The sequence below is a fragment of the Geotrypetes seraphini genome, chromosome 11 (assembly GCF_902459505.1).
Source record: "Geotrypetes seraphini chromosome 11, aGeoSer1.1, whole genome shotgun sequence".
Taxonomy (NCBI): domain Eukaryota; kingdom Metazoa; phylum Chordata; class Amphibia; order Gymnophiona; family Dermophiidae; genus Geotrypetes; species Geotrypetes seraphini.
Genome location: NC_047094.1, coordinates 93,781,259 through 93,808,666, shown reverse-complemented (window position 1 = coordinate 93,808,666; position 27,408 = coordinate 93,781,259). Strand labels below are relative to the sequence as shown.

General features: G+C 44.8%; 1 protein-coding gene across 3 annotated transcripts in view; it reads left to right on the top strand.

Annotated features, from left to right (window-relative positions):
- The window catches only part of LSM14B (LSM family member 14B), a 108,960-nt gene that overhangs the window by 45,253 nt on the left and 36,299 nt on the right, over positions 1–27,408 (top strand). For 2 of the 3 annotated variants that reach the window (XM_033962786.1, XM_033962785.1), the window contains exon 4: positions 2,515–2,631. The exons of the other annotated variant lie outside the window; for it this stretch is intronic. In XM_033962786.1, the coding sequence (XP_033818677.1) occupies positions 2,515–2,631 (117 nt within the window). The remainder of the gene's footprint in view (positions 1–2,514; positions 2,632–27,408) is intronic. 3 annotated transcript variants of the gene reach the window in all.

Here is a 27,408-nt window from a genome sequence, read left to right as displayed (position 1 = left end):
CTATGTTATGTATGTTGCCCTTTCAAGGGCCATGGCAGAAAGGCATACAGAAAACTGGATGGGTCAGGGCTGCATTAGGGCCTCTGATCCCTCAGGCATGGGTTCCTTTCTTTGAATAAATCTGGAATCTTTGCATTTGCATCAGTTGCCAGGAGATCCATGATTGGAAGGCTCAGCAATCAACAATCAGCTGAAAGGCTGATTCTGACAGTGACCATTCCCTTGGATCCAAGAGACTTCTGCTGAGAAAATTGGCCTCCACGCTCAACCCCTGCCACATGGGATATGAAGATGCTGGAGACTGCACTTCACCCAGGACAAGAAAGCTGATGTTTCCTGAGCCAAAAGATCACCCTCTGGCAATTAACATGAGCCATCATTGTTCTATTGTCCATTATGATCCAAACAACCTTGTTAATCAGAATTTGACAGAAGGCTTGCAAGACTAGATAAATGGCCCTAGTCTAAGCATTTGATAGACCATGCCACATCCAATGGCCCCGAACCAATTGACCCTGTCAGTCAACTCCCCAGCCCTAAAGGCTGGTGTCCTTAGTAACCAGAATCCACTCAGGAGGTTCCAGATCCATCCTGCATGCTAAATGATTCCTATCCACCTACCTCCAGAGATTGTGCCTGGCTGGTTGTAGAGTCAGGCTGACGCTCATCTTGGGCTTCACTCCACTTAGACATCTAAAGTGATCACATGAGTTTTGTCCATGGAACTACTTTTATGGTGGTCACCATGGAGCTGAACACAAGAGCCCAGGGACCTTTGAAGCATGAGGGCCTTGAGCTAGGTCTTGAAGCAAATCTGAGATCCTCCCCTCTGAAGGCATCAAGGAGTTTTTGAGACAAATTGACAACCTAGCCAGAGAACTGAAAAAAAGGCTTCTACATGTTCATGACTTGCTTGCTTTCATCAAAGAAGTTGGCCCAAATCAGTCATCCAAGTATGCATGAACCAAAATCCCCTCCTTGTGTAGGTAGACCATTTTGGAGAAGTTTTGTGGTGCTGTGGCCAAACCAAAGGGAAACTATTTGAATTGTAAATTTTACTTCTAAGAATTGCAAAATGCATGAACATCTGGGCAAATATGGATGTGCAGATAAGCTTCAAAGATCCATAGAAGTCAAACCCTATTTTTTTGTAATATTTCTATGGCAGATTTGAGCATTTCCATGTGGAAAGGGATCCTTTAGAGCCCTGTTGACCTCTCTGAGGTCTAGAATAGACCTGAGCAAACAAACCCTTTCTTCAGAACCACAAACTAGATGAAATATCTTCCTGAACTGGAGCTGCAGCCTCCAGGGTCAAGAGTCTTAAGTGTCTAGCATATCGCTCAAATCATAATTGACTTACAAGGAGACCAGAAAAGCCTTGCAGTAACCAAGAAAACTCTAGAGCAGAACTTCAAGATCCACTGGTCAATATCTGGGCCTGCCCCAAACTGCAAATTACCCATAATGGGAGAAACCTGTAGGATGGGCCCAAAAACCTTCACTGGGCAGAGTGGGAAGATCATACTGGCCTTTCCAGACTGCCAGCTGTCACAGCAGTCCAATTGAAATGACTGTTCCCTAGTCCAAAAAGGCTGAGAGGGACCTGCAATACCAGGGCAGAACCTGCCCTCCAGAAGGAGGCACTATGGACTCACAATATCTTATCAGGTCCTCCAAATCCTCTCCAAAAAGTGGTTTGCCCCAATAAGGCACCAGAGTATGCTTCTCTATAGAAGCCAAGACAGCAGGCCAGTTTCTGAGCCAAAGAGAATACACTGCCAGAACCAAATTCTTGACCAAGGCCCAAACTAAGTCATAGAAGGCATCTGCCATAAAAAGCAGTTACCTCTAGCCAAATAGAACCATAGAAACATGACAGCAGATAAAGGCTAAATGGCCCATAAGTCTGCCTATCCACAGTAACCATTATCTATTTCTCTCAGAGATCCCACATGCCTATCCCAGACCCTCTTGAATTCAGACAGTCTGTTTCTACCATCTCTTCCAGAATTCTGTTCCACAGTCTGGTACATTAAAACAGGCTCTGGCAACATATCCTCACAAATGACTGCCTGCAAGGCTAATGCAGAGACCTCAAAAGACCTTCAAGAATGCCACCAAGCAGTAATCTTGAAGGTCCTTAAGATCACCCCAACCAGTGACAGCAAACCAAAAACATTTTCCATAAAGCTCGTGGATGGATTTTTTTTTATTTTATTTTCCAGGAAAAAGCTTCCTTTAAGAACTGTTTGACTCCACTGCCCAAAAATGTTGGGCCAAAGGCAGGGCTGTGCTCGCCATCTGCTGAGGAGATTGAGAAATAATAGCAGGCTCAGGGAAGCACACCACCTTATAGGTGACCTTACTCAATTGTCCTATCTGTTCCTGGGGAATGCTCTGGAGATAAAAGGAATGAAGTGTTATGCTTTTTCTGTCAATCTGGTCTTAACTTTCACTTTGAGATGCTCACTTTTTTTGCCTGTTTCCTTTTCCTTCTTCGTTTCTTTTTAGAGAAGTTGGTAAGCCCCCCAACCTCAGCAGCGGCTTCCACTCCTAGTTCTTCTCCATCACCACAGCCTGTGATAGAGCCTGAAATCCTCTCAAAACCACATCTCCTCTCCTGCAAGGGTAACGGTAGCTTAGGCCTGCCAGCCAGTTTGGAGGGTTGCATGCACCTCCTTGTTGAAGCAGCTGCTGTTGCTGCTTTTAGACTGAAGGAGCTGTTCAGTTATAAGTAGAGCTGTACTGAATATTCATATTCAAACCAATTTGGCTCCAATTGGCACACCAGATACATAATTTGTGTTCATCCAAATGGTCTGAAAGCAACTATGGGCTGGTAGAAACTTTCCTTTGCTGTTACTTTGAATCTTGTTAATGTTCATATCGTATCTAATTTGCATAATTGTATTTAAGACATGATACCCTGTATGGAAGTTCTTTACTGTAATGGTGTAGACCTAAGCAAAACATTTCACAACTTCCTTTTAACTTTAAAGCACAAATATATACTGACATAAAAGCATGATACTACTAGTTCAAATAGCAAATAAGAACCTGAAAAGTAAAGGCAATAAAAAAGATACCACAGGATATCAAGGTGAAAAACAGTGGGAATAACCAGTTGGATGAACTGGGTAATCCAGCATAAATTTTTACTTTTTATTGTACAATATACAAGAAAACAAATAGTTGCTCAAGCAATATTGTCCCAGAAGGTGGTATGATATAGGCTAAACATCAAATGGCTCATTTCTAGGCTTTCTCTATTGCAAAAGGTAAGGGTAATAACAGTGATTTACATATCTTCTGTTAATGGGCTAAAAAGCAGATTTTTTGTACCTGGGGCAATGGTGGGTAACTTGCCAGGGGTTTAAAGGAGCCTGGAACTTAATTCTTCAGGTTCTCAGCCCATTGCATTAACCACTGAGCTACTTCAACAGCCCCAAAGCCTGGTAGTATCTGCAGGTGCTAGACTTGACAGCCTTCTTTGGAAGTGGTGCCCTGGGCAAGGGCTATTGTGCCCCCTCCAATATTCCCTTCTGTCGATGTCTCCAACATCACTCCCTGCAGTTGAAGTTCTCATGGACAGCAGAGAACTGCAGCCTGTGTTGGTGTCTCCAAGGGGAGAACTTGGCGCGAGGCATGCCTCTCGGAATCGACTCATGGGTGAACCTCATGTCCGATGCCCCCCTCAGCACCTGGGAGGCCCTCTGCTGCAGTCGCCTTCTCCAGGGCATGTGGATCTCATCAGAGAGCAAATGGTCTAATTGTCTGGAACTGAGCCATTCAGTTGGCCTTGCTACAACTGCAGTCTCTCCTGATGGGGAAAGCAGTTGGGGTGTGTTCGGACAATGTGTCTTGTGTGTGAACAGACAGGGTGACACTAAAAGTGCTTCCCTTTGCTTGGAAGCATGGTTGTTTTATTGGGCGGAACTTCACATGCAGGCCCTCTGTGGTCCACATGGCAGGAGTAGAGAACGTCCAAGCAGACTTTCTCAGCTGGCAGGTTCTCATCTCGGCAGCCACTTTTCCTCATAGTTCAGGCTTGGGGCAAACCAGACATGGATCTCATGGTCACAGCCAAGAATGCAAATGTAATCCACTTCTATAGCCGCAGAATCGAGTTGTAAGCATAGGGCCCAGATATCTGTATTTCCTCCATGGGCCATGGTGGGTTGGATCATCCACAGGATAGCGACCCATTGGGATCTGGTGGACTGACCCCCAAAAGGTCTTGGTACACAGATTTGGTGTGCCTGCAGCAGGGCATATCCCTGAAACTGCTTGTTCATCCGGGGCTCCTCGGTCAAGGTCCAGTTCTGATGGAGAAACCAGAATGCTTTGGTCTTGAGTGTGTGGTCTTGATTTGGAAGGTCTATTTTGAGGTTATGGTTACAACTCTCCTTAGGGCTAAAGCCTGCAACAGTTGTGGCTTATACTAAGGCCTGCCAGTTATGGTGTGCCAAGTTGCAGGTAGAGACAGAGAGCGCTCCCATTCTGGTAATATGTGCATTCCTGCAAGCCAGCCTTGAAAGGGGCCTCTTAGTTTTGTTCCTGAAGTGCAGATAGCCAGTATTTCATGCTTTCGGTCTCGGAGTGGGCCTGTCTTTTGGCTTCTCACCCAGACATCATTTGGTTTTTTTTTTTTAGGGGGGGGCCTCTCAGCCTGAGACCCTTGTTGCACAGACGTTCCTATCTTGGGATCTCAATGTGGCCTTGATGGGCCTGGCCCGTGCTCTGTACTAACCTCCTTTTGAAGGCTTCTCTGCTTAGTCAAGTGTTTTTGATTGCCATAGTCTCAGCAAGGCTCTCAGACTTCCAGGCCCTCTCCTGCAGGGAGTTTCTCCGTTTCATGGAGTTGGTGTTTCCCTATACACACAGTTCCTTCTTTTCTTCCAACTCATCACTACCTTTAACAATTCAAATAAGAGACTTTAGCCAGCTTAAAGAAAAGTTAACTTCTTCATTATTCCAACTTGACATGAACTCCTTCGACCAGGAAGATCCAGACAAGCAGATCTGGGACACAGCCTGCAGTTCCCTCCTTGACAAACTTGCCCCTATCTCTACTCGTATCATTTCTTAAAAAAAAACAAAACCATAACCTTTGGTTCAATTCATCACTTCTTAAACGTCAATTACGCTCCTTAGAAAGTAAATGGCGAGCTAATCCCACTCCATTGATAAATATAATGAAAATTCTATAAACAATCAATTTTGAAAAGAAAAAATATAAAAAAAGTATTTCAAAAGCAAAGAATTAATCGGTCTTATTCTCGATTCTAAAAAATCTTGACACATTCAAGCAAAAACAAAATATCAAAAGTGATTCCCCCCCCCCCCCACAGCCCAAAACCTAGCAAACTTTTTTTTTTCCCCCAGCAAAAATTCAAAGCATAAGGAATTCAATAAATAAACCTGTAAACATTCAAAATACAGACGATAATACCACAAGCCATTTATGTGCAACATGCTCTCACTTCAATCTTCCTTCTCTAAACCCTTCAATCTTCAATCCCTAAACCCCAAAGGTTCAAATTCGGATTCCATCCCACCATTTATCTTAAAACATCATTTTTCTATCTTTGGCCCATTTATGCTTAAATTAATTACCAAAAGTCTTACCACAGCAACAATACCATCAACCTGGAAACATTCTTCAATCTATCCTATCCTACACTTAAAACAGTAAGGAAAGCACCTCAGACTGCGCCAACTACAGGCCTATTTCAAATCTTCCATTTCTTTCAAAATTAACAGAGAATAGTATTCAATCAGATTTCTTCGACCATACCCATGATTTACACCTCAATCAAACTGGTTTTCGCAAAAATCATTCAACGGAACATGCTTTACTAGGTCTCACCACTTCGATACAATATCTGGATCAGCACAAATCTGTCATTCTTGTTTCATTAGACCTCTCAGCTGCTTTTGATATGACAGACCATTCATTACTTCTCCAAAGACTTACTGTTGTAATTTCAGAACAAATCCTTGACTGGTTCTCTCATTTTTCAAATTGTACCTCTGTAGTATCTTTCAATATCACATCAACTGTATTTAAAAAAATAAACTTTGGCATTCCTCAGGGATCTATACTTCCCCTCTTCTTTTCAATGATCTATCTGGCCCCTTTGCTTACTTTATGCCAATCCATCGGTCTTACCGTGTACGCTTATGCTATTCAGATCATCCATCCCATTGACGCATCCAATCGTAATTACATTAATCTTGTCGATTTAAAACTCAATAAAATAGCCAATGGCTTTGCGACAATATGCTTTTAACTAAATATCTCCAAAACCAATTGTCTGCTCTTTCCATAGAAAGAAAATATTCATTTAACATCCCCGATTACCATCAATGGCACATCAATAAACTTCGTTAGTTCAATCAAAATTTTCAGTGTTATGATTGACAGACTTTCCTATCGCCTTCAGATTAGCGCAATTATGCAATATAGTGGACAAGAACACAACAGGACCTGACAACAAATCCAAGACCGATAGTATGGCACACGACCTCCTCCTACTGGAGAATTGGTCCAGGACCTGGCAACTAAACTTCAATGCCAAAAAATGCAAGGTCATGCACCTTGGCAACAAAAATCCATGTAAGACTTACACTCTTAATGGTGAGATCCTAGAGAGAACTGTAGTGGAACGAGACTTAGGGGTAATCATCAGTGAGGACATGAAGACTGCAACTCAGGTGGAGAAAGCTTCATCTAAAGCCAGACAAATCATGGGTTGCATACGAAGGAGTTTCGTTAGCCGTAAGCCCGAAGTCATAATGCCATTATATAGGTCCATGGTGAAACCCCATCTGGAATACTGTGTACAATTCTGGAGACCACATTACCGCAAAGATGTGCTGAGACTTGAATCGGTCCAGCGAATGGCCACACTGATGGTCACGGGGCTCAGGGATCTCCTGTATGAGGAACGGCTGAATAAATTGCAGCTCTACTCCCTAGAGGAACGCAGGGAGAGGGGGGACATGATTGAGACATTCAAGTACCTCACGCGCCGTATCGAGGTGGGGGAGGATATCTTCTTCTTCAAGGAACCCACGTCAACACGAGGGCATCCATGGAAAATCAGGGGAGGGACATTGCATGGCGACACCAGGAAATACTTCTTCACCGAGAGGGTGGTGGATCGATGGAATGGTCTTCCGATGCAGGTGATTGAGGCCAGCAGTGTGCCTGATTTTAAAGCTAAATGGGATCGAAAGGTGGGATCTCTTCGCAATGGGAGGTAGGGGAGGGTCATTGGTGTGGGCAGACTTGATGGGCCTTGGCCCTTATCTGCCGTCACTTTCTATGTTTCTATGTTAATTGTCAAATTGTTTTTGGAAACTCAGAATGGTCAGATCCTTGGCCAACATTCCTGATCCTCAGTCTATCAACACTTTAATTCACTCTCTCTTATAATTTTCAAACTTCTCCGTATTTGCTGTGATAGGGGATTAACAGAACTGCAAATACAGAAAAACTGCAAATAACTTTTTCACATGTTTGCTGTTTTCTATTAAACAATCGTGAATATGGTGAAACCATGAATAACATTGTGGGAGACCTGGCTTGTTCCTGAAAGAGAGTCAAAACACAGTGAAGTGCCGAGAATCGTCAAATTTTATTTTATTTTTTTTCTCCCCTCTGTAAATGCTTGGAGTTGGCGATTTTGCTATGCAAGCTGACATAATTGATGGGGAGGAGCCAGCAAGCTGAAACTGCAAATACTGAAACCGCAAATACAGAGGGAGAAGTGTATTGTAATTCCTTATTCAAAGGTGTCTGTCAAAAAGGCATCGCGATGCTTATATTTAATACAAAACACTGCCATAAAAATTATAATTAACAATAAAAAATTTGACCACGTCACTCCTTTGCTAAAAAGTGCTCATTGATTACCAATCCACCATTGCTTTACTTATGAAATTGCTTTAATCTCCTTTAAAACTATGAACTCCAAGGAACCTGTTTTATCTACAAGTTCCTTATGCCTCATGATCCTTTGATAACTAAGATCCGCTTCTTAGCACCTTCATGTCCCATCCTTAATCATTAGTACACGTAGGGCTACTTCATTCACAATTATAGCCCCTACAATATAGAATTCATTACCAACATATTTAAGGTCTGAGAAAAATTTTGATAAATTTAAGGTAAACCAGCTTATTTAAAGATGCTTATGATTGCTAAAAGATCTCTGGGTCCTTCCTTGCCAAATTCTGTTTTACTCATATTCAACACTGATATGATTCTGCCTTTTCCCTCTTGTTTTTAACCTTATTTGTACTTTTTTAAATTGTATTTCTCCCTACTATCCTGTTTTCATGTAAGTAATGTCATTACATTAATAAGTTTGTTAATGTTCCCTATTTTAATTTTGATTGTCAAACGCTTAGAATGTATGATTAGCATTTTATCAACATAAGAACATAAGAATTGCCACTGCTGGGTCAGACCAGTGGCCCATCGTGCCCAGTAGTCCGCTCACGTGGTGGCCCTCTGGTCAAAGACCGGCGCCTAACTGAAACTAGCCCTACCTGCGTACGTTCTGGTTCAGCAGGAACTTGTCTAACTGTCTTGAATCCCTGGAGGGTGTTTTTCCCTATGACACGCTCCGGCAGAGCGTTCCAGTTTTCAACCACTCTCTGGATCAGGGGTAGGGAACTCCGGTCCTCGAGAGCCATATTCCAGTCGGGTTTTCAGGATTTCCCCAATGAATATGCATGCACTGCTTTCAATGCATATTCATTGGGGAAATCCTGAAAACCCGACTGGAATATGGCTCTCGAGGACCGGAGTTCCCTACCCCTGCTCTGGATGAAGAACTTCCTTACGTTTGTACAGAATCTGTCCCCTTAACTTTAGAGTGCCCTCTCGTTCTCTACCTTGGAGAGGGTGAACAACCTGTCTATCTACTGAGTCTATTCCCTTCATTATCTTGAATGTTTCGATCATGTCCCCTCCGTCTCCTCTTTTCAAGGGAGAAGAGGCCCAGTTTCTCCAATTTCACTGTACAGCAACTCCTCCAGCCCCTTAACCATTTTAGTTGTTCTTCTCTGGACCCTTTCGAGTAGTACCGTGTCCTTCATGTACGGCGACCAGTCCTGGACCCAGTACTCCAGGTGAGGGCGCACCATGGCCCAGTACAGCGGCATGATAACCTTCTCTGATCTGTTCGTGATCCCCTTTATCATTCTTAGCATTCTGTTAGCCCTTTTCACTGCTGCCGCACGTTGTGCGGATGGCTTCGTTGACTTGTCGATCAGAACTCCCAAGTCTCTTTCCTGGGAGTTCTCTCCCAAGTACCGCCCCGGACATCCTATATGCGTGCCTGAGATTTTTGTTACCTACATGCATCACTTTACACTTATCGACGTTGAACCTCATCTGCCATGTTGATGCCCTTTCCTCAAGCATGATCTGTCAAGTTGCAGATCTTCACAATCCCCCTGTGTCTTCACTACTCTGAATAACTTTGTATCGTCCACAAATTTAATCACCTTGCTCGTCGTACCAATGTACAGATCATTTAAAAAGATGTTGGAAGAGCACGAGTCCAAGCACTGAGCCCTACAGCACCCCACTGATGCTCTGCCAGTCAGAGTATTGTCCATTTACCCCCACTCTCTGTTTCCTATGCTCCAGCCAGTTTTTTATCCACGTGAGTATTTTACTCCGAATTCCATGGCTCACAATTTTCCGAAGTAGTTGTTCATGCAGAACCTTATCAAACACCTTCTGAAAATCCAGATTTACAGTATCAACCAGGTCGCCCTTGTCTATCTGTCTGTTTACTCCCTCAAAGAAATGCAGCAAGTTCATCAAACTTGATCTGCCTTTGCTAAAACCGTGCTGACTAGTCCTCATCAGCCCGTGTGTGTCAAGGTGATAAAGGACATGCGGTCCTTTATCAGCGACTCTACCATCTTTCCTGGTATCGAGGTCAGACTCACCGATCTATAGTTTCCCGGATCTCCCCTCGAACCTTTCTTAAAAGATCGGCGTAACATTCGCCACATTCCAGTCTTCCTGAATCTTTCCTAATTTGAATGACAGATTGGCTGTTAGTTGAAGCAGTTCAGCTATTGTCCCTTTCAGTTCCTTGATGACCCTCGGATGGATGCCATCCGGTCCCGGGGATTTATCGCTCTTAAGCCTATCAGTCTGCCTACACATCTCTAGACTGACTATCAATCCTGTCAGCTTTCTGTCTTCGTTTCCAGCATATAGCCTGATGGGTTTCGATATGCTGTGTACATCTTCAATAAATACAGACACAAAAAATGTGTTCAGTTTGTCGGCGATTGCTTTGTCCTCCTTTAGCGCTCCCATTATTCCATGGTCATCCAGCGGTCCCACCGTTTCCTTTGCATGTCATTTCCCCTTAATATATCTAAAGAACGGCTTGAAGTTCTTGGCTATTTTTTCCTCGTAGTCCCTTTTGGCACCTTTTACCACCTTATGGCAACTGCATTGATGTTTGTGCTTGTTCCAGTTTTGGTCCATTTTTGACCTTTTCCATTCCTTAAACGAAGTTTTCTTGTCTCTGATCGCTTCCTTCACCTCTACAGTGAGCCACACCAGTTCTTTGTTCTTTTTCCTCTTTGATCTCTTGTTGATGCACTGTACATATAGATTTTGTGCCTCGGTGATTGTCCTTAAAAGGGACCAAGCTTGCTCTAGCGTTTTTACAGTGCTTATCCTCTTCTTAATCTTCTTCCCTACCATGAGTCTCTCATCCCTTTGTAATTCCCTTTATCCCAGGGACAAGCAGGCATGATATTCTCACATGTGGGTGACGTCATCTACGGAGCCCCAGCGCGGACAGCTTTTCAAGCAAACTTGATTGAAGTTTCAAGTTTGCTACACTGCACCACGCATGTGCATGCCTTCTTGCCCACTAGAGGGCGCATCCCCACCTCGTGGTCCTCAGTTCAGTCTTTTCTGCGGAGCCAGAAGCCCTGTGGAAATTGTGCTCTTCGTGTTTAGCCTTCTGACACCGCGGCTGAGTGTTTTCCTCTCGGTCGCTGTGCTTATTTTGGTTTTTTCTTTTATTGTGTATCGAGTTTCGTTAAAAAAAAAAAAAAAATTTCTTCCATCGGCTCCGGGGGCTCCCGGTAGCCGTGGCCGCGGGACCTCGTTCGTTCCCGGCCGGGTTTCGTGTCCATGTCCCGTCCCCTGACGGGTTTTAAGAAGTGCACCTGGTGTGATCGTCGCCTTTCAATTACTGATCCTCACCGGTGGTGCTTGATTTGTCTGGGCCCTGAGCACCCGACCGATTCTTGTACTCGGTGCTCTACCTTTCAATCTAGGGCCCTCCGCCGCCGTCGCGCTCGGATGGCGGAGCTCTTTGCGGTGGACACCGGGGCGGGGAAGGCCTCGGCTTCGGCCCCGGCCTTGACCTCGGCCTCGTCTCCCTCGACCTCGCCCCGACAGCCCGCTCCTTCGAAGCCGGTCTCCTCGACCCCGAAGTCGACGAAGGGTAAGTCCTCACTTCCTTCTTCTCTTCCAGCCTCGAAGAAGCCATCCTCTGGTTCATCGACGGGGGCGGGTGGGTCGTCCTCGGCCCCGCCCCGAGTGTCGAAGTCGGGTGCCCCGCGGGAATACTCGAGACCGAGGTCGCCCTCGAGGGAGCACCTGCAGGCCCCAGATATACCTGCCATGATGGCGGTACCGGCCTTTCAGGACTTACTCCGTGCGCTTATTACCTCGGAGCTGTCCAGTGCCCTCGCGCACCTCCAGCCGCCTTCGGTGGCCCAGGCGTCGGCGACCTCGGTCTCGGTACCCTCGACTTCGGCCCCCGGGACGGCTTCAGCCTCGACTCCGGCCTTGCCCTCGACCTCGGCAGACCAGCCTGAGCAGAGCGTGCGGCCTCGGGACAAGGGACGGAGGGTTAGGAGGATCTCTTCCTCTTCGTCCTCGTCGAGGTCCTCCCGGGGCTCCTCGCCCTCGGGTCGGCCTCGGGCGAAGCGCTGCTCGAGGAAGCCCAAACGTCAACAGGTTTCTCCTCGACGACGCGGTCGCTCCTCGACGACCGGAGCCGAGACCCTTCGGGTCTCCGAGCTTCGCCTCGATAATCCGAGGCTTCTCCGTTCCTCCGAGGTTGAGCACTCAAGGGACTCTTCGCCGAGACGGAGGGGGCGTGCCTCGATCCCTCATACCCCGGGGACTTCTCGCAGGGGTTCCTTGGGGCGTGGCCGGTCCCCGACCCCGTCGAGGTCGCTTGGTGCGGCCTCTTGGGGTTCGGGTTCGGGCACGGGGAGGGAGCCTCGCTATTCCCGTGAGGCTTCCCCTTCCTTCTTGGCGACGAAAACTTCTCGTTCTCCCTCGCCTCCTTCGAAGCCCTCTTCCTTTTCCAGATTTGTCCTTGATATGGGAAGAGCCTTAGACCTTGATCTGGCGTCAGGGTCTCAATATACGAAGGAATTTTTGGAGGAGCAGGATTTGCCCTCTCCTCCCAGGGAGACCCCCAGGCTGCCACTTAAAGTTCTTCGTCAGACCTTCCTGAGGAACTTGGACTCCCCTCTTACAGTCACAGCTGTTCCGTCTAAGATGGAGTCGAAGTACCGCACAGTCCCCTGCAAGGGCTTCGATAAAGCGCAGTTGTCTCACCAGTCGTTGCTGGTGGAGTCGGCGTTGAAGAAATCCCAGCCTTCTCGGGTCTCGGCTGCGGTTCCCCCCGGGCGGGAGGGGCGGACCCTGGACAAGTTTGGTTGTCGCCTCTATTCGAACTCCTTGATGGCCGGCCGGGTCCTTAATTACGCATTCACCTTCTCCTCCTATTTAAGGCAGATGGTCAAGGCGTTGCCCAGGTATTATGGAGTCATGCCTGATTCCCATAAGGAGGATTTTGGTGCCTTTATGGCCAATTTATCCCAGCTGCGCCTCTACCTCTTTCACGCAGTCTACGATGCCTTTGAGTTGGCCTCTCGCGTATCCGCCTTTGCGGTGGCGATGCGACGTCTTGCGTGGCTTCGTACGTTGGATATGGACCCGAACTTGCAGGAGCGTCTAGCCAACCTTCCCTGTGTGGGCTCCGAGTTGTTCGAGTCCTTGGAGGCGGCGACCAAACGCTTGTCTGAACATGAGCGCTCTATCGCCTCGTTGGTCCGTCCTAAACCACGGGCCCCGCCGCAGAAGCCGTTTAGACCCCCTCCGCGGCGGTACCCGCAGAAGTCGACGCCAGCCTTCTCACGGCCTCCGCCCCGGCGTCCCCAGCAGCAGGGCAGAGCGTCCCAACCAAAGCCTCAGGCGCAAGGAGCATCGAAACCCGCTCCGCTTTTTGACGTGATGCGCAGTTGGGGGCGGGCCCCCTCCGCACTGTTAAAGGACCACCTTCCTATCGGGGGCCGATTACAGGCCTTTCTTCCAGCCTGGGCCGAGATCACATCGGACGCTTGGGTGCTCCGGATCATCTCCGAGGGTTACTCACTGAACTTTTTAACCAGGCCGCCGGAACATCCGCCGAGGGCTTCTCTTGGCTGTCGAGACCAGCTTCCTCTTCTCCTGTCGGAAGCCAAGTCCTTGTTGAGCCTTCGGGCGGTGGAGCCTGTGCCCCCGAACCAAAGAGGACGGGGGTTTTACTCCCGGTACTTTTTGGTCCCGAAGAAGACAGGGGACTTACACCCCATTCTGGACCTCCGGAGGCTCAACAAGTTCCTTGTCCGGGAGAAGTTCCGTATGTTGTCCCTTCCAGTCCTGTATCCACTGTTAGAATCTGGGGACTGGATGTGCTCCCTGGACCTAAAGGAAGCTTATACCCATGTTCCGGTGCATCCCACCTTCCGCAAGTTTTTACGGTTCAAGGTGGGGGAGTTGCACCTCCAGTATCGCGTCCTCCCCTTCGGGCTGGCCTCGTCCCCTCGGGTCTTCACGAAGTGTATGGTGGTGGCCGCGGCTGCCCTGAGATCTCAGGGGCTACAGGTATTCCCCTACCTGGACGATTGGCTGATCAAGGCTCCGTCCAGGGAAGGAGTTACCTCAGCGACCCGACAGACTATCATCTTCCTTCAACGTCTGGGGTTCGAGGTAAATTTTCCCAAATCACAGCTGTGACCGACTCAATCCCTTCAGTTTATCGGGGCCGTGCTGGACTCGGTTCGCCTTCGTGCGTTCCTTCCCTCGTCGAGACTGGAAACTCTGCTTCGACTGAGCCGTCAGATTTCGCTGCTGCGCTCCGTCTCTGCACACAGGCTGATGGTTCTCCTCGGCCACATGGCCTCGACAGTTCATGTCACGCCGTTTGCCCGATTGCATCTGAGATTCCCTCAGTGGACCTTGGCCTCCCAGTGGCGTCGGGATCGGGACCCGCTCTCCTTTCCTGTAACGGTGACTCCTTCCTTGAGACGATCGCTCCGTTGGTGGACCAACTCTTCCAATCTTTCCGGGGGTTTGCTCTTTCTCGTGCCTCCACATCGCAAGGTCCTGACCACGGACTCTTCTGAGTACGCGTGGGGGGCTCACCTCGACGGTCTGCGAACTCAAGCTCCATGGTCGGCGGAGGACCGTCTTTGTCACATCAATGTGTTGGAGCTTCGCGCCATTTTCCTGGCAGCTCGAGCGTTCTGTCATCTGCTGCGCAATCAGGTAGTCCTGGTACGGACGGACAACCAAGTGGCCATGTATTATGTAAACAAACAAGGGGGAACGGGCTCTTGGTCCCTGTGCCGGGAAGCCTTGCGCCTTTGGGAATGGGCGACCTCCCAGAACATCTTTCTGCGGGCGGTCTACATTCAGGGAGAAAAGAATTGTCTCGCAGACAAACTCAGTCGGCTTCTCCAGCCGCACGAGTGGTCGCTAAACTCCCGAGTCCTGCGCGAGGTCTTCGACCGCTGTGGGACTCCTCAGGTGGATCTCTTTGCCTCCCCGGAGACTCGCAAACTGTCCCTCTATTGTTCCCGGATTTACTCTCAGGATCGTCTCGAGGCAGATGCCTTCCTTCTCGACTGGGGAGGGAGGTTCCTTTATGCGTTTCCTCCTTTTCCTCTGATCTCGAGGACGTTGGTTCACCTCAAGTCATCCAGAGCCACGATGATTCTCATAGCGCCACGTTGGCCTCGTCAGCACTGGTTTTCCCTGCTCCTTCAACTCAGTGCCAGGGAACCTCTACTTCTGCCAGTTTTTCCCTCTCTGCTGTCTCAGTCGGGGTTCGCTGTTGCATCCCAATCTTCAGTCATTACATCTGACGGCTTGGTTCCTTTCCCCCTGACTTCGGCGATCAGGGAGGTGTTGGAAGCCTCGCGCAAGGCCTCGACTCGGCTTTGTTATTCCCAGAAGTGGACCAGATTTTCATCCTGGTGTACCTCGCACCATCTGGACCCGAATTTGGTTCCGGTGTCCTCGGTTCTGGAATATTTGTTGCATTTGTCCAAGTCTGGGCTGAAGACAACTTCCATCCGGGTGCATCTTAGTGCTATTGCTGCTTTCCATCGGCATCTAGAGGGTCGTTCTCTCTCTCTTCATCCTCTGGTGGTTCGTTTCATGAGAGGTTTAGTTAATGTTAATACTCCTCTGAAACCTCCTCCTGTAGTTTGGGATCTGAATGTGGTCTTGGCTCAGCTGATGAAACCTCCCTTTGAGCCAATTGACAAGTCTCTTCCTAAGTTTCTTACTTGGAAGGTGGTCTTTTTACTTGCACTCACGTCTGCTCGTCGAATTAGTGAGCTTCAGGCTTTGGTTGCGGACCCGCCCTTTACTGTGTTCCATCATGACAAGGTGGTTCTTCGCACCCATCCAAAATTTCTACCTAAAGTTGTGTCTGATTTCCACCTCAATCAGTCTATTGTCCTTCCGGTGTTCTTCCCGAAGCCCCACTCTCATCCTGGTGAGGTGGCACTGGACTGTAAGAGGGCGTTGGCTTTTTATCTCCAACGTACCAAGTCTCATCGGAAGGTTCCTCAATTATTTTTGTCCTTTGATCCTAATCGGCTGGGACATCCTGTTTCCAAGCGCACCTTGTCCAACTGGATAGCTGCTTGTATTTCTTTTTGCTATGCTCAGGCTGGTCTCACGCTCCATGGTCGAGTCACGGGGCATAAGGTCAGGACTATGGCAGCTTCTGTTGCTTTCCTCCGGTCTACTCCTGTGGAGGACATATGTAAAGCTGCCACTTGGTCTTCGGTTCATACGTTCACCTCCCACTACTGTCTGGACACTTTGTCCAGAAGCGATGGCCGGTTTGGCCAGTCGGTGTTACGTAACCTGTTTTCCTAAATTGCCATCCTCCCACCTGCCCTTTTTTGGTTGGCTTGGAGGTCACCCACATGTGAGAATATCATGCCTGCTTGTCCTGGGATAAAGCACAGTTACTTACCGTAACAGGTGTTATCCAGGGACAGCAGGCATATATTCTCACAACCCGCCCTCCTCCCCGGGGATGGCTTCTTTGCTGGTTATGGAACTGAGGACCACGAGGAGGGGATGCGCCCTCTAGTGGGCAAGAAGGCATGCACATGCGTGGTGCAGTGTAGCAAACTTGAAACTTCAATCAAGTTTGCTTGAAAAGCTGTCCGCGCTGGGGCTCCGTAGATGACGTCACCCACATGTGAGAATATATGCCTGCTGTCCCTGGATAACAGTAAGTAACTGTGCTTTTTGGAAGTTCAATGCCGTGGCTGTCGTTTTGGACCGATGCTTCTCCCTGGCATCCAGATCGAAGCAGATCATATTGTGATCGCTATTTCCCAGCATCCCTTCTACTTCTACATCTTGTTCCGGTCCTCGCAGGCCATTTAGAATTAATTGTAATTGTAATAAAACTTGACATGTCAATCGGGACCTTTGCCCACCTTTCAACCTACAGGTTTGGCCAAACAGAGCAAATCTATCTGGAGAGGACTAAAACTCCAGGCTTTCTGATCATCTTTTTCTGCTAACCAGTTACATGAAACGGGGCAGGCCAGCTTCCATTGCCAGATGGATCTGCATAGCAATTTTAATCTGCCTGTATTTCCTCTGGGAACCAGTTTCCTATTTCTCTTGTAGCACATTCCACGAGAAGTGTTGTGACTTAGGCAGAGTCTCGGTATGTTTTACCTGATATCACTTAGCAGATTGGCTTTTAGTTAATCATGTGTGATTTATTGTTCACTGTTAACTCATTAATTGGTTATTAATCATTGTTCTACTGTATTTCCTAAATTTCAGAGCAGAATGTTTGTTGCCAGGGGAGGCACGTTGGTGTGATATACAGGCCTCCTTCACAGACAGAAGAAGTAGATAAAAATTTAATAGATATTCAGAATATATATAAAAAAGGGGAAGTCTTGCTAATAGGTGATTTTAACATGCCGTATGTTGATTGGGGTATCCCTATTACAGGGTCTTCTATAAGTAGGGAGATTCTGGATTCTTTACAAGGAGAACTGTTCCAGCAGTTGGTAATGGAACCCATGCGGGATAGGGATTGGACTTAGTGCTTACAAACAGGGAAAGTGTTTCTGATGTTACAGTGGGTGATCATCTGGCATCCAGTGATCACTGTATGGTACAGTTTAATATTAAGATGAGAATAGAGAGGGCTCATTCAAAAGCAAAGGTTCTAGACTTTAAAAAATCTAACTTTGTTCAGATGGGGGTTTAAGTCAAGGAATTGTGTAGTTAGGAACATCTGGAAGGAGTGGAAATGCGGTGGGCAAAACTGAAAGGAGTGATTATAGGGCAACAAACTTAAGTGAGGCAAGTAAGTAAAAGTAAGAGGAAAAGAAGGCCTATTTGGTTCTCAAAAGTAGTAGCTGAGAAGGTAAGGAATAAGAGGTTAGCTTTTATAAACGACAAAAGATCGCAGAAAGAGGAAGACAGGCAAAAATATCTGGAAAAGTTGAGAGGCTGGACATATAGTCAGGAAAGCAAAGATGCAAATGAAAGAAAAAATAGCTGACATGGTAAAACGGGGAGCCAAGACATTTTTTTAGATATTAGTGATAGGAAGAAGTGCAAAAGTGGTATTGTGAGTAGAGTAATATGTAGAAGTTGATAAAGAAAAGGCCGAATGAGAAAGCATAGGATGAAGTTAAGAGGCTCCGGAGTAATCTGCAGAAATACTTCTTTTTTTTTTTTTTAATGGAAAGGATGGTAGTAGATGCGTGGAACAGTCTCCCGGAAAAGGTGGTGGAAACAAGACTGTCTGAATTCAAGAGGGCCTGGGATAGTACATGGGATCTCTGAGAGAGAGAGAGAGATAATGGTTTACTGTGGATGGGCAGACTAGATGGGCCATTTGGCTTTTATGTTCTGTCATGTTTCTATGTTTCCTACATTAAGGGGAGCACAAATATACTTAAATTATGCATAAAGAGATAAAATGTCAGGAATAACATTTATCAAAAAGCAGGTCTTTAAATATACAAATTCAGGCTGCTTATTTCTATAGGAAGACTGTTCCATGTCTGAACTGCCTGATAAGAAAACGATCGCACCAGTTGACTTTTCAGTTGGAAACTGAAGTTTAAAGCGCAGTTACTCTATGTAGTAGTAAAATTAGCTGGAATACATAAGAGATGTTACTTATGGAGCATTACCATTATAAAAACTTATGTACTAGACATGATACTTTAAAACTTAATCCTGTATCTAATTGTAAGCCAGTACAATTTGTGCAAAAGAGGAAGTCTTTTTTCAAATTTTCTAATTGAAAAGATTTGTCTAGCAGCTGTATTTTGAAACTAATCCTTTTCAGATTATATTCACCAAAGTAAATATAATTGAGGTAATCCAAATACAGCAGTATTGAAAGTACTCAAACTGTATTGTGACAAGAGATCTTATATAACTGTCAAATATGGAAAGAACTTTTGAGAACATTCTCATGACTTAGGTATAATCCTGGATTCTGATTTAGAATTAACTTGTTCAGTAGTTGATGCCATCTCAGCCTTCAGATAATAAAGATGAACGTGTAGATATAATCTTTCTGGGATCTTCTGTAAAGTTCTTCAGATGAATTTTGGGTTGTATGGGATTCTTAACTTCAAATGTAAGTGCACTATGGTGGAACAAGTTCAACAGCTTCAGACTGCAGTCTGAAACAAATTTGAGCCATGTTTACCAAGCTGCAGAAACTGAATCACTACTTCCCCAAATCTGAGTAGGGGAATCTCCCAATAATAAGTAACACTTAGCAATAACACAGGAGATCAAAATTACCATACAACTAAATAAGTGCTGATGTTATGGACACGTTTTGATACATTTAAAGTAGAGTATAGATTTAAATGGAGGTGTTTTTTTTGCCAGTGAATGATTTCTAGTCCTGATCTACCGCATATACATGAATACAAGTCAATCCGAATATGTTGAGACCCCCTTTCCCCCCCAAAAAAAGGAGGAAAAATGGTTACTCGACTGTCGGTGGCATAATATTCAAGTGCCCTCCCCTGTCAGGCTCTGCACCCAGCCCCCTTCCCTCCCTCCTCTGCCCTCTCCTCATCCTCCTCTGCCAATCCAAGCTCCTGTGATAACTGGCTGCCGCAGGTGGAGTTTCTTTGGTTGCTCGAGTGGCACGAGCAGGAGCGCGATTTGGTGCTGCTGCTCGGCACTGAGTGGCTTTCTTACTGGCTTGCGAGAATTCGCAGGAGCCAGTGAGGAAGCCACTCGACACCGAGCAGCAGCGTCAAATCCGTGCTCCTGCTGCCGAAGAAACTCCATCTGCAGCAGCAGGTTAGCACAGACGCTCAAAGTTCACTCCTGCCCACTGTACCTCCACCAGGGATCAGCAGAGGAGGTATGAGGATGGGGCAGGGTGGGGGAACAGGATGCAGAGCCTTGCGGTGGCAGCCTGCAATAATTCTGGGAGGGGGAGGAGGTGCTGGCTCAAATTTAAACCGTTTTTTTGTCCCAAAAATCTCAATCTATTAGAGTATATATGGTATATTAGCAGTGTAATGGCTGCACCAGATGACGGGACTTCCGAAGCCTTTATTCCTCCAGTTTTTCATTTGTATGGTAATTTTGATCTCCCATATTATTGCTAAAGCCCTTCCGGCCATTCCTTCTACAAGTGTGCCATGTGAAAGGTCACTCTTAATAATAATAATTTTATTTTTGTATACCACAAGCAGTTCAGAGCGGTTTACAGAGGAAGAGACTGTATACAGACTGCGATGTTACAAAAAAGATTTTCAAATTACATTAGCATGTCAAAATTAGTCAATTTATCTGGAAGCATTTTAAAGATACAAGACAGGAAAGGAGTGGGAGAAATTTATCAAACAGTTAGGTTTGGTAGGAGGGTGTATTTGAAATGAAGTTGGTTAAACATTTATTCCATTTGCCTGCTTGGAATGATGATCTATCTTCTGAGCACTTGCTTTTTTTCCCCCCACAAAAACATAACTTGATTTCTGAATCTTAGGAGAGCTACTCGGTTTGCTAAGAGACCTTAATTGTAAGGTATAAATGGGGTACTTCCTAAAAAAAAAAATTACCAATTCATATTTCAAATTTTATTTAGCTGAATAGCAGAAGATGCTGTTCAGTACAGCTCTAGTAGTAATGTGTAATGCAGTTTGCATGTGGTCTGAGGTACTAGTAATGTTCCCTGTACTTGCATTGATTAGAACTAATTCACCCTCTCTCCCAATTCTAATTGTTTTTACATTATACTTACAAGCCTTGTTCATGTTTGTTCTGTCCTGAGCCTCTTGCATGGTCAGATTAAAATCTCATGCTCTGGGTGGGCCAGTGCTAATTACAGGTTGAAACAGGAGCAGAGTCGATATGACATCGGGATTTCTGAAGACTGGTGTTATTTTGACACTAATACAACTAGCGAGTGTGTGTGTGTAGGTGTTTCAGGAAATAGTAAATTTTTCATTGCGTTAGTCCAATGCAAGATCTTTGGCATTACTTTAAGTATAACAATAAATGTGAATGTCTGCTGCTGTGTAAGATAATAATAATAACAACTTTATTTTTGTATACCGCCATACCCAGGGAGTTCTAGGCGGTTCACATTTGTTAGTCAAGTTACAAGTTCTGTCATTGATGTGGTTTCTTAGGGCCAAGTACTCATCTTAAGTAGCCCAAGGGAAGATTGTTGGGAGATGGTCATTCACCTGCTCCTGTGTTGGTTCATTGACCAGTATAGACTTAGGTACAGTTTGGCTTGCTATTGATGACAATTCTGAGGTCTTAGATGATTCATGTTCATTGCCTAAGCTTTTACTAGAAAGCATAGCTCTTGTTGGCTTTCACCCTATTTTGTGGCTAAGTGCATGGCTACGTATGCTGCTAGAGAACGTGCAGTATGCTCTGCTTCTGCTTTCTTGCCAAAAAGGAAAGATCTTGCAAACGAAGCCAGAGAGGGGTATATGGAAAGGTGGCCCCAATTTACAGGATGCTTATAAGCCATGTGAATGTTATGTAGGCCATTACAAGTGCATTGCATAGCCTGGGGTGAGGTAGCTTTTGGGGGGGGGGGGGGTTGTTTTTTAAAGGCAATTTACAAATGCAACACAGCAATCAGTTGGTTTTTTTTTTTTTTAAATGGTAGTGTCAAGCTCATGAGAAATGTAAAATGCAAAACTTCAATACTTCTCCCCCAACCCCCTTGTATGTCCAAGATGCCGGGGCCCAATGTCCGTTCTCAAAGTAGCAATCTTGGTCAGATGTGATATGATCAGTCCTGGCTACTCTTTGCAGTCTTTTTTTTCCCCTCTCCCCCACCCCCCCAAAAAAAAAAATTAAAAAATGAACATAAAATTATGGATCAGCGACAGGTGAAGTGGCGGGTCTCTCTGGTTCCCAGTTTGTAGCAGCACCTTCCCTGAATTCTTGACAAATGTACAAGACTTTTTTAATTTGCTAAATTAGGTGGGGTGGGGGGACGGACTACTAAAGGAAGTTCTAATGCAAAAGGCATACGAGTCTTGAACCAGTGGGTCATTCATATTTCTCCAGTTCAATAATTTTTATTAAGTATTTTAAAGGATACAAGAATCATTTAAAGTACATAGAAACAAAATAAAGCTTTCTGTATATAAAATATATAGATCTATGTTTAACTGTATAGGAGCAAAGGCTCCAATTATTAAAAATGTATGTAAGGGATATATAAGATAAAGATGAGAGAGAGCAGTAAAGGAAAAAGGAAAGAAAAATGAAAGAGAGAAGAGAGGAGAAGAAAAGGATAACAGGAGTGTCTAAGAAGATGAGCGTACATAGGAATCTAAGAATGACCATGGAGATTTGTTGTATTTCAAGTTCATGCAGGTTCGGAATGTAACTCTCTTCTCATATGCATAGGATTCAAATCTATGATACATACTCAGAGAGTTCCACCAAAAGGTATAATCTAGTAGCGAAGGTGATTTCCAATTTTTTAGAATGTGCATGAGAGCAGTCACCAACATGGTATCAATGAGTTTAGGTGGACAATTTGATTGTGTGAAACATGGGTGTTGAGAGCGAAGGATTACAATGTCCATAGAGATTTCTTCTGAGCAGTTAGTAATAGATTGTATGGTGTTCCAGACGTAGGTCCAAAAAGAACGGACTAGTGTACAATGAAATAACATATGATCAAGAGTTCCTTCCTCTTTCAAACAGTTCCAGCAAACAGAGTCTTGCTTTAAGTTAGCTTTCCACATGCGAAGTGGGGTCCATATTGCCTGCCACATAAGAAAGTACATTGATTGTGACACTCTAGAAGATAAAAGCGGGCGATTTGTTGATGACCAGAAAAGCTCCCAATCAATGTCAGAAAGCGGAGTGGTAAGTATAGCGTCCCAGTGCTTCATAGAGTGAGGTGAAAAAGTGAAGGAGTGATCTCTTAAAATACTGTAGAAGGATGATATCGCCTTGCCTTTTAATAGAGACAGAGAAGACCAGTTGTAAATAGTATTTTTGGAAGTCATATAGTCAAATCGTATATGCAAAGAAGGCAACACTCCAGTGAGAGAACGCCATTGTGAATAAGTAGAAGGAGGCAGCGAGTATGTAAAGCATAGTATATCGAATGGAATTAACGAGTTGAGGGTAAATAATTGATGGACAAACCATATACCTGCCCGCTGCCACTTTTTCCATGATAGAGATTTGTCGTGATTTTGAATTTTGGGATTGTTCTAAAGGGACATGAGTGGACTAACATTAACTGAGATTTCAGTCAATGTATCTATAAGATAAAGAGCATGCTGCGTTGCACCCAATAAAGAGTATCTCTTTAAGTGCCTTGGTATTGACACCGTTAGTAAGCATGAGATGTGTAAAGGCGTACATAAAAAACATTCCATTTCAAACCAGGCAGGAAGATCTTGAGTGGGAAGATTTTGAGTGGAGGAGTTAGTGAGCCAGTAAGCTCCATATTTGGCTAATGAAGCAATATAATAGTGATAGAAATCAGGAAAGTTAAGACCACCGTTGATCTTAGAGGCTTTCAGTTTGGCGAGAGCAATTCGAGGTTTTTTCTTGTTCCAAATGAATTCAGATATTTTCATATTTAGCCAATGAAATAATGATTTCCGGCATAACAGAGGAAGCATAGAAAGGATATAATTAATTTGAGGGGCCAGAGTCATTTTGATGGATGCAATTCTACCCCACCAGGATAAAAAAAAGTGGAGTCCATCGAGATGTAGTGTTTAGAACTAGATTTTTGACTTTAGATATATTAAGATCTTGAGCATGAACTGAATCTTTATGTATTAAAATCCCCAAGTATTTCACAGCTTCATGTGACCATGAGAAAGGAAAATGAGCCAAATCTGATGGAAGTATATTATCATTTAGAGGGAAGATCACTGATTTCTCCCAATTAACAGAGTATCCGGAAAGGAGGGAGTATTGAGTGATAATATGAATAAGATTGTGAAGGGAGAGTAAAGGGTCCCTCAGAAAAAGTAAAACATCATCAGCATAAGCTGCTAATTTGAACTCTCGATCAGAGGAGGGAATACCTTTAATTGAGGGACTTTGTCGTATAGCTGAAAGGAGTGGCTCCAACACTAAATTAAATAGCAAAGGTGAGAGAGGACAGCCTTGTCGAGTACCTCTATGGAGGGGAAATTTATTGGATAAAGAATTGTTAATCCTAATACGAGCTGTGGGTTGATGATATAGCGTTTTTATCCAGTTTGTAAAAAATGGGCCAAAATTATACCACTTCAGGACACGGAAAAGGAAAGGCCACTCCACTCGGTCAAAGGCTTTTTCAGCATCAATAGCTAGGCCTATTACAGGGTCTGACATTGTTTTAGCATGAGCGTTAATATAGTGAAATAGGCGCAGGTTGTCTCCTATATATCTTTGTTTAATGAACCCTGTTTGATCTTTATGTATAAGCAATGGGATTATTTTGGTAAGTCTTAATGAGAGTAATTTTGCCATTATCTTGTAGTCTAAATTGAGGAGAGAAATGGGGCGAAAGTTTTTAACCAAAGTGTCATCTCTGTCAGGTTTAGGGATTACTACAATGGTGGCCTCGGTGAAATTGAATTGCTTGTCCGGAGTGGAGTGGAGGAAGTCATAATATTTAAGGAGATGAGGAGCTAGTAGGGTGCGAAATTGCTTAAAGAATTCGTTCGTGAAGCCGTCTGGGCCAGGGGCTTTCCCAGCAGGTAAGGAAGATATGGCAGTTTCAATTTCTAATATAGTTATTGGAGAATCAAGTTCCAATTTAACAGATTCTGGAATGGTCGGATGAGTTAAGGAGGTAAGAAATGAGTCTATATCTGCTTCAGGAGTGGTAGATTCGGATTGGTATAAAGATGTATAGAATTTTTCAAATTGAGAGGAAATTAGAGATCTGGTTTTGACTAATTGACCTGATGGATTCTGAATAGCCGTTATATGTAGTCTTTTAGATTTATTTTTAAGGTATCTGGCCAAAGGACGACCCATTATATTATCTCCCATGTAATGACCAGAGTTAGAGATAAAAATATCACGCCTAGCTACCCAAAGGGTAGTGGACACTTGGAATGCGCTTCCGGAGGAAGTGATCAGGCAGAGTACGGTACAGGGATTCAAGCAGGGATTGGATGGATTCCTGAGGGATAGAGGGATCGTGGGGTACTGAGTAAACCAACCTGGTCGTGCATGTGCAAGACCGGAGGGCTAGGACTTCGATAGGAGGGCAGAACTTAAATGGGAAACCAAGGTGACAGGGGAGCCCTTCTGATGATTCAGACAGGCCTTGACCTGTTTTTGGCCACCGCGGGAGCGGACTGCTGGGCAGGATGGACCTGTGGTCTGACCCGGCAGAGGCACTGCTTATGTTCTTATGAAACTAAAGTATTATATTCATATTTAAGATTTTGAATACGTTGGAAAGTATTTGGGTCATGTATGTGATTAGACATATGTTGTAATTCTAAGGTTTTGATGGAGTTTTCTAAATCTTTTTCCTTTCTCATGGATTGTTTCTTTTTCCAAGAGGCAATTTTAATCAATTCACCTCTAAGGGTTACTTTGTATGCTTCCCAGACAATGGAAGGGCAAATTTCAGGATCTTTAGAATTATTTTCAAAAAAATCCGCAGTGAAAGAATTGATTTTTTCAATAATTTCCTCGTCTAGCAGTAAGGCGTTGTTTAGCCGCCATGAGGGGGATTCCTTATGTGGGACTGAGATGGATATATATAAAGAGATGGCAGCATGATCCGTGAGAGAGATTGGATGTATAATGGTATTGGTGAGATCTTGAATAAGAGAAGGGGATAAGAGAAAATAATCAATTCTCGAGTATGTATTATGTGGAGGTGAAAAATGTGTGTATTCTCTACCTTTCGGGTAAAGCAAGCGCCAAGGATCCACAAGAGAAAAGGCGTCCTTTAAAGCATGAAGAGCTGTGAAAGACTTGGATTTGGAGGGTTTACAAGAAGAAGATCTGTCAATATATAGATCTTGAATTTGATTAAAGTCCCCTCCCAATATCAGAGAACAAGTATCAAATTCAACTATCGCCAGCTGAAGCTCTTTGAAAAAGTCTGGGTGGTCTTTGACCGGGCCGTATATATTAAGAAAAATAAAATTAGTTGAGTGTATCACAGCATGTACTAGACACCATCTTCCTTCCGTGTCTATTTTAAAATTGTGAATAACGGGAAATAATTTATCATTGAGAAATATTGACACACCATTGGGTCATTCATATTTCTAATCATGAATTGTGTAGAAGGCATCATGTAAACATTTTTTGGCTCTGCCTCCTGTATCTGCTGTTCAGCAGCTTCCCAGTTTTACCTTCTACATGCTTCAGATTTAGATTTTAGTTTTGGGGGTTTTATCTTTAAATTGAGACTTCTTGGTGCTTTAGAGGTTCCCAGTTTTACTGGGGTAGCTCTGCCTGGGAGAAAACTCCTGTCTGTAGCTGTGAGGGAAAACATTTTTTTACAGGCCACATACCTAGCCAATCTCCATGACCACATTTGGAAGGCTCAGGGACCATGCCCCTAAAAGCAATCCTCACTCCTGGTTATTACCAGAACTTGAGTGCACGCTGTGACCCCCTGTTGGCCCTGAGGGCTTTGTTAGGTGTTGCCTGTGTTCCTCCTCCAACAATACTTGAGGAGCTGTGGGGGACTGGGATCTCAGGCTATACCTTAGTCCGATTGGCAACCCAAAGAAACAAGAATTTGGAGCTATTTTACATGATTCTCTGAGGCAGTAGTAGTCTCCATATTCTCAACTGCTGTTTTAGCTGAAGCAGGCACAGCACCACCATAACTGAGTATAGAACATTGTGGTCAATAGGAGACTTCAGGGAGGGGGTGGGGTCGTCTGCCTTTTAGGAGGTTTCTGGGACTAGAATTTTAGTTCCTATACTTCAAAAAACTTTCCTGAATTTTTTTATGCCTCTTAGCTCTCCCGGTCTGTTTTTATTGGTGCCAAAATGCTGCCAAGGTGGCCATCTTGGATTTCTCTATCTGATTTTAAAAGCTGCTGTCTGCTGCCAAAACACCAAATTTGATTAAAATCTGTAGAGATGGACTCCTCAAGCTGTTTTACCCTGATTCTTAGGCAAAAAACAGGGGAAAAAATGACAAACACAAATGTACCAAAGGCTGAATGGAATTGTCAAGATCAGAATGATCAATGTGCACTAATGACAGTGTCCTCCAATGCTCTGATAATATAGGAATCTTTATTCATCCAGTGACATAAGAATACATCCAATGACTCGACATGCACATGTTTCGGCCAACAGGCCTTCCTCAGGAGTCTTGAGAGCCACCAATGTGAATATCTAGAATATATTCCCACTCTGATAGGTCTTACAAAAAAGAAAGTCAACTAATAACATCAGGTAACGTTTTTAGCAGCGGGACGCTTGTTACCTGATGTTATATTCGCTTTTTGAAATGTTTTAGTTGACTTTCTATTTTGTTCGAAGTTTGGTAACCTTTGATTAGCAACTCTGAAGCACAGATACCTCTGGGCCCCTGA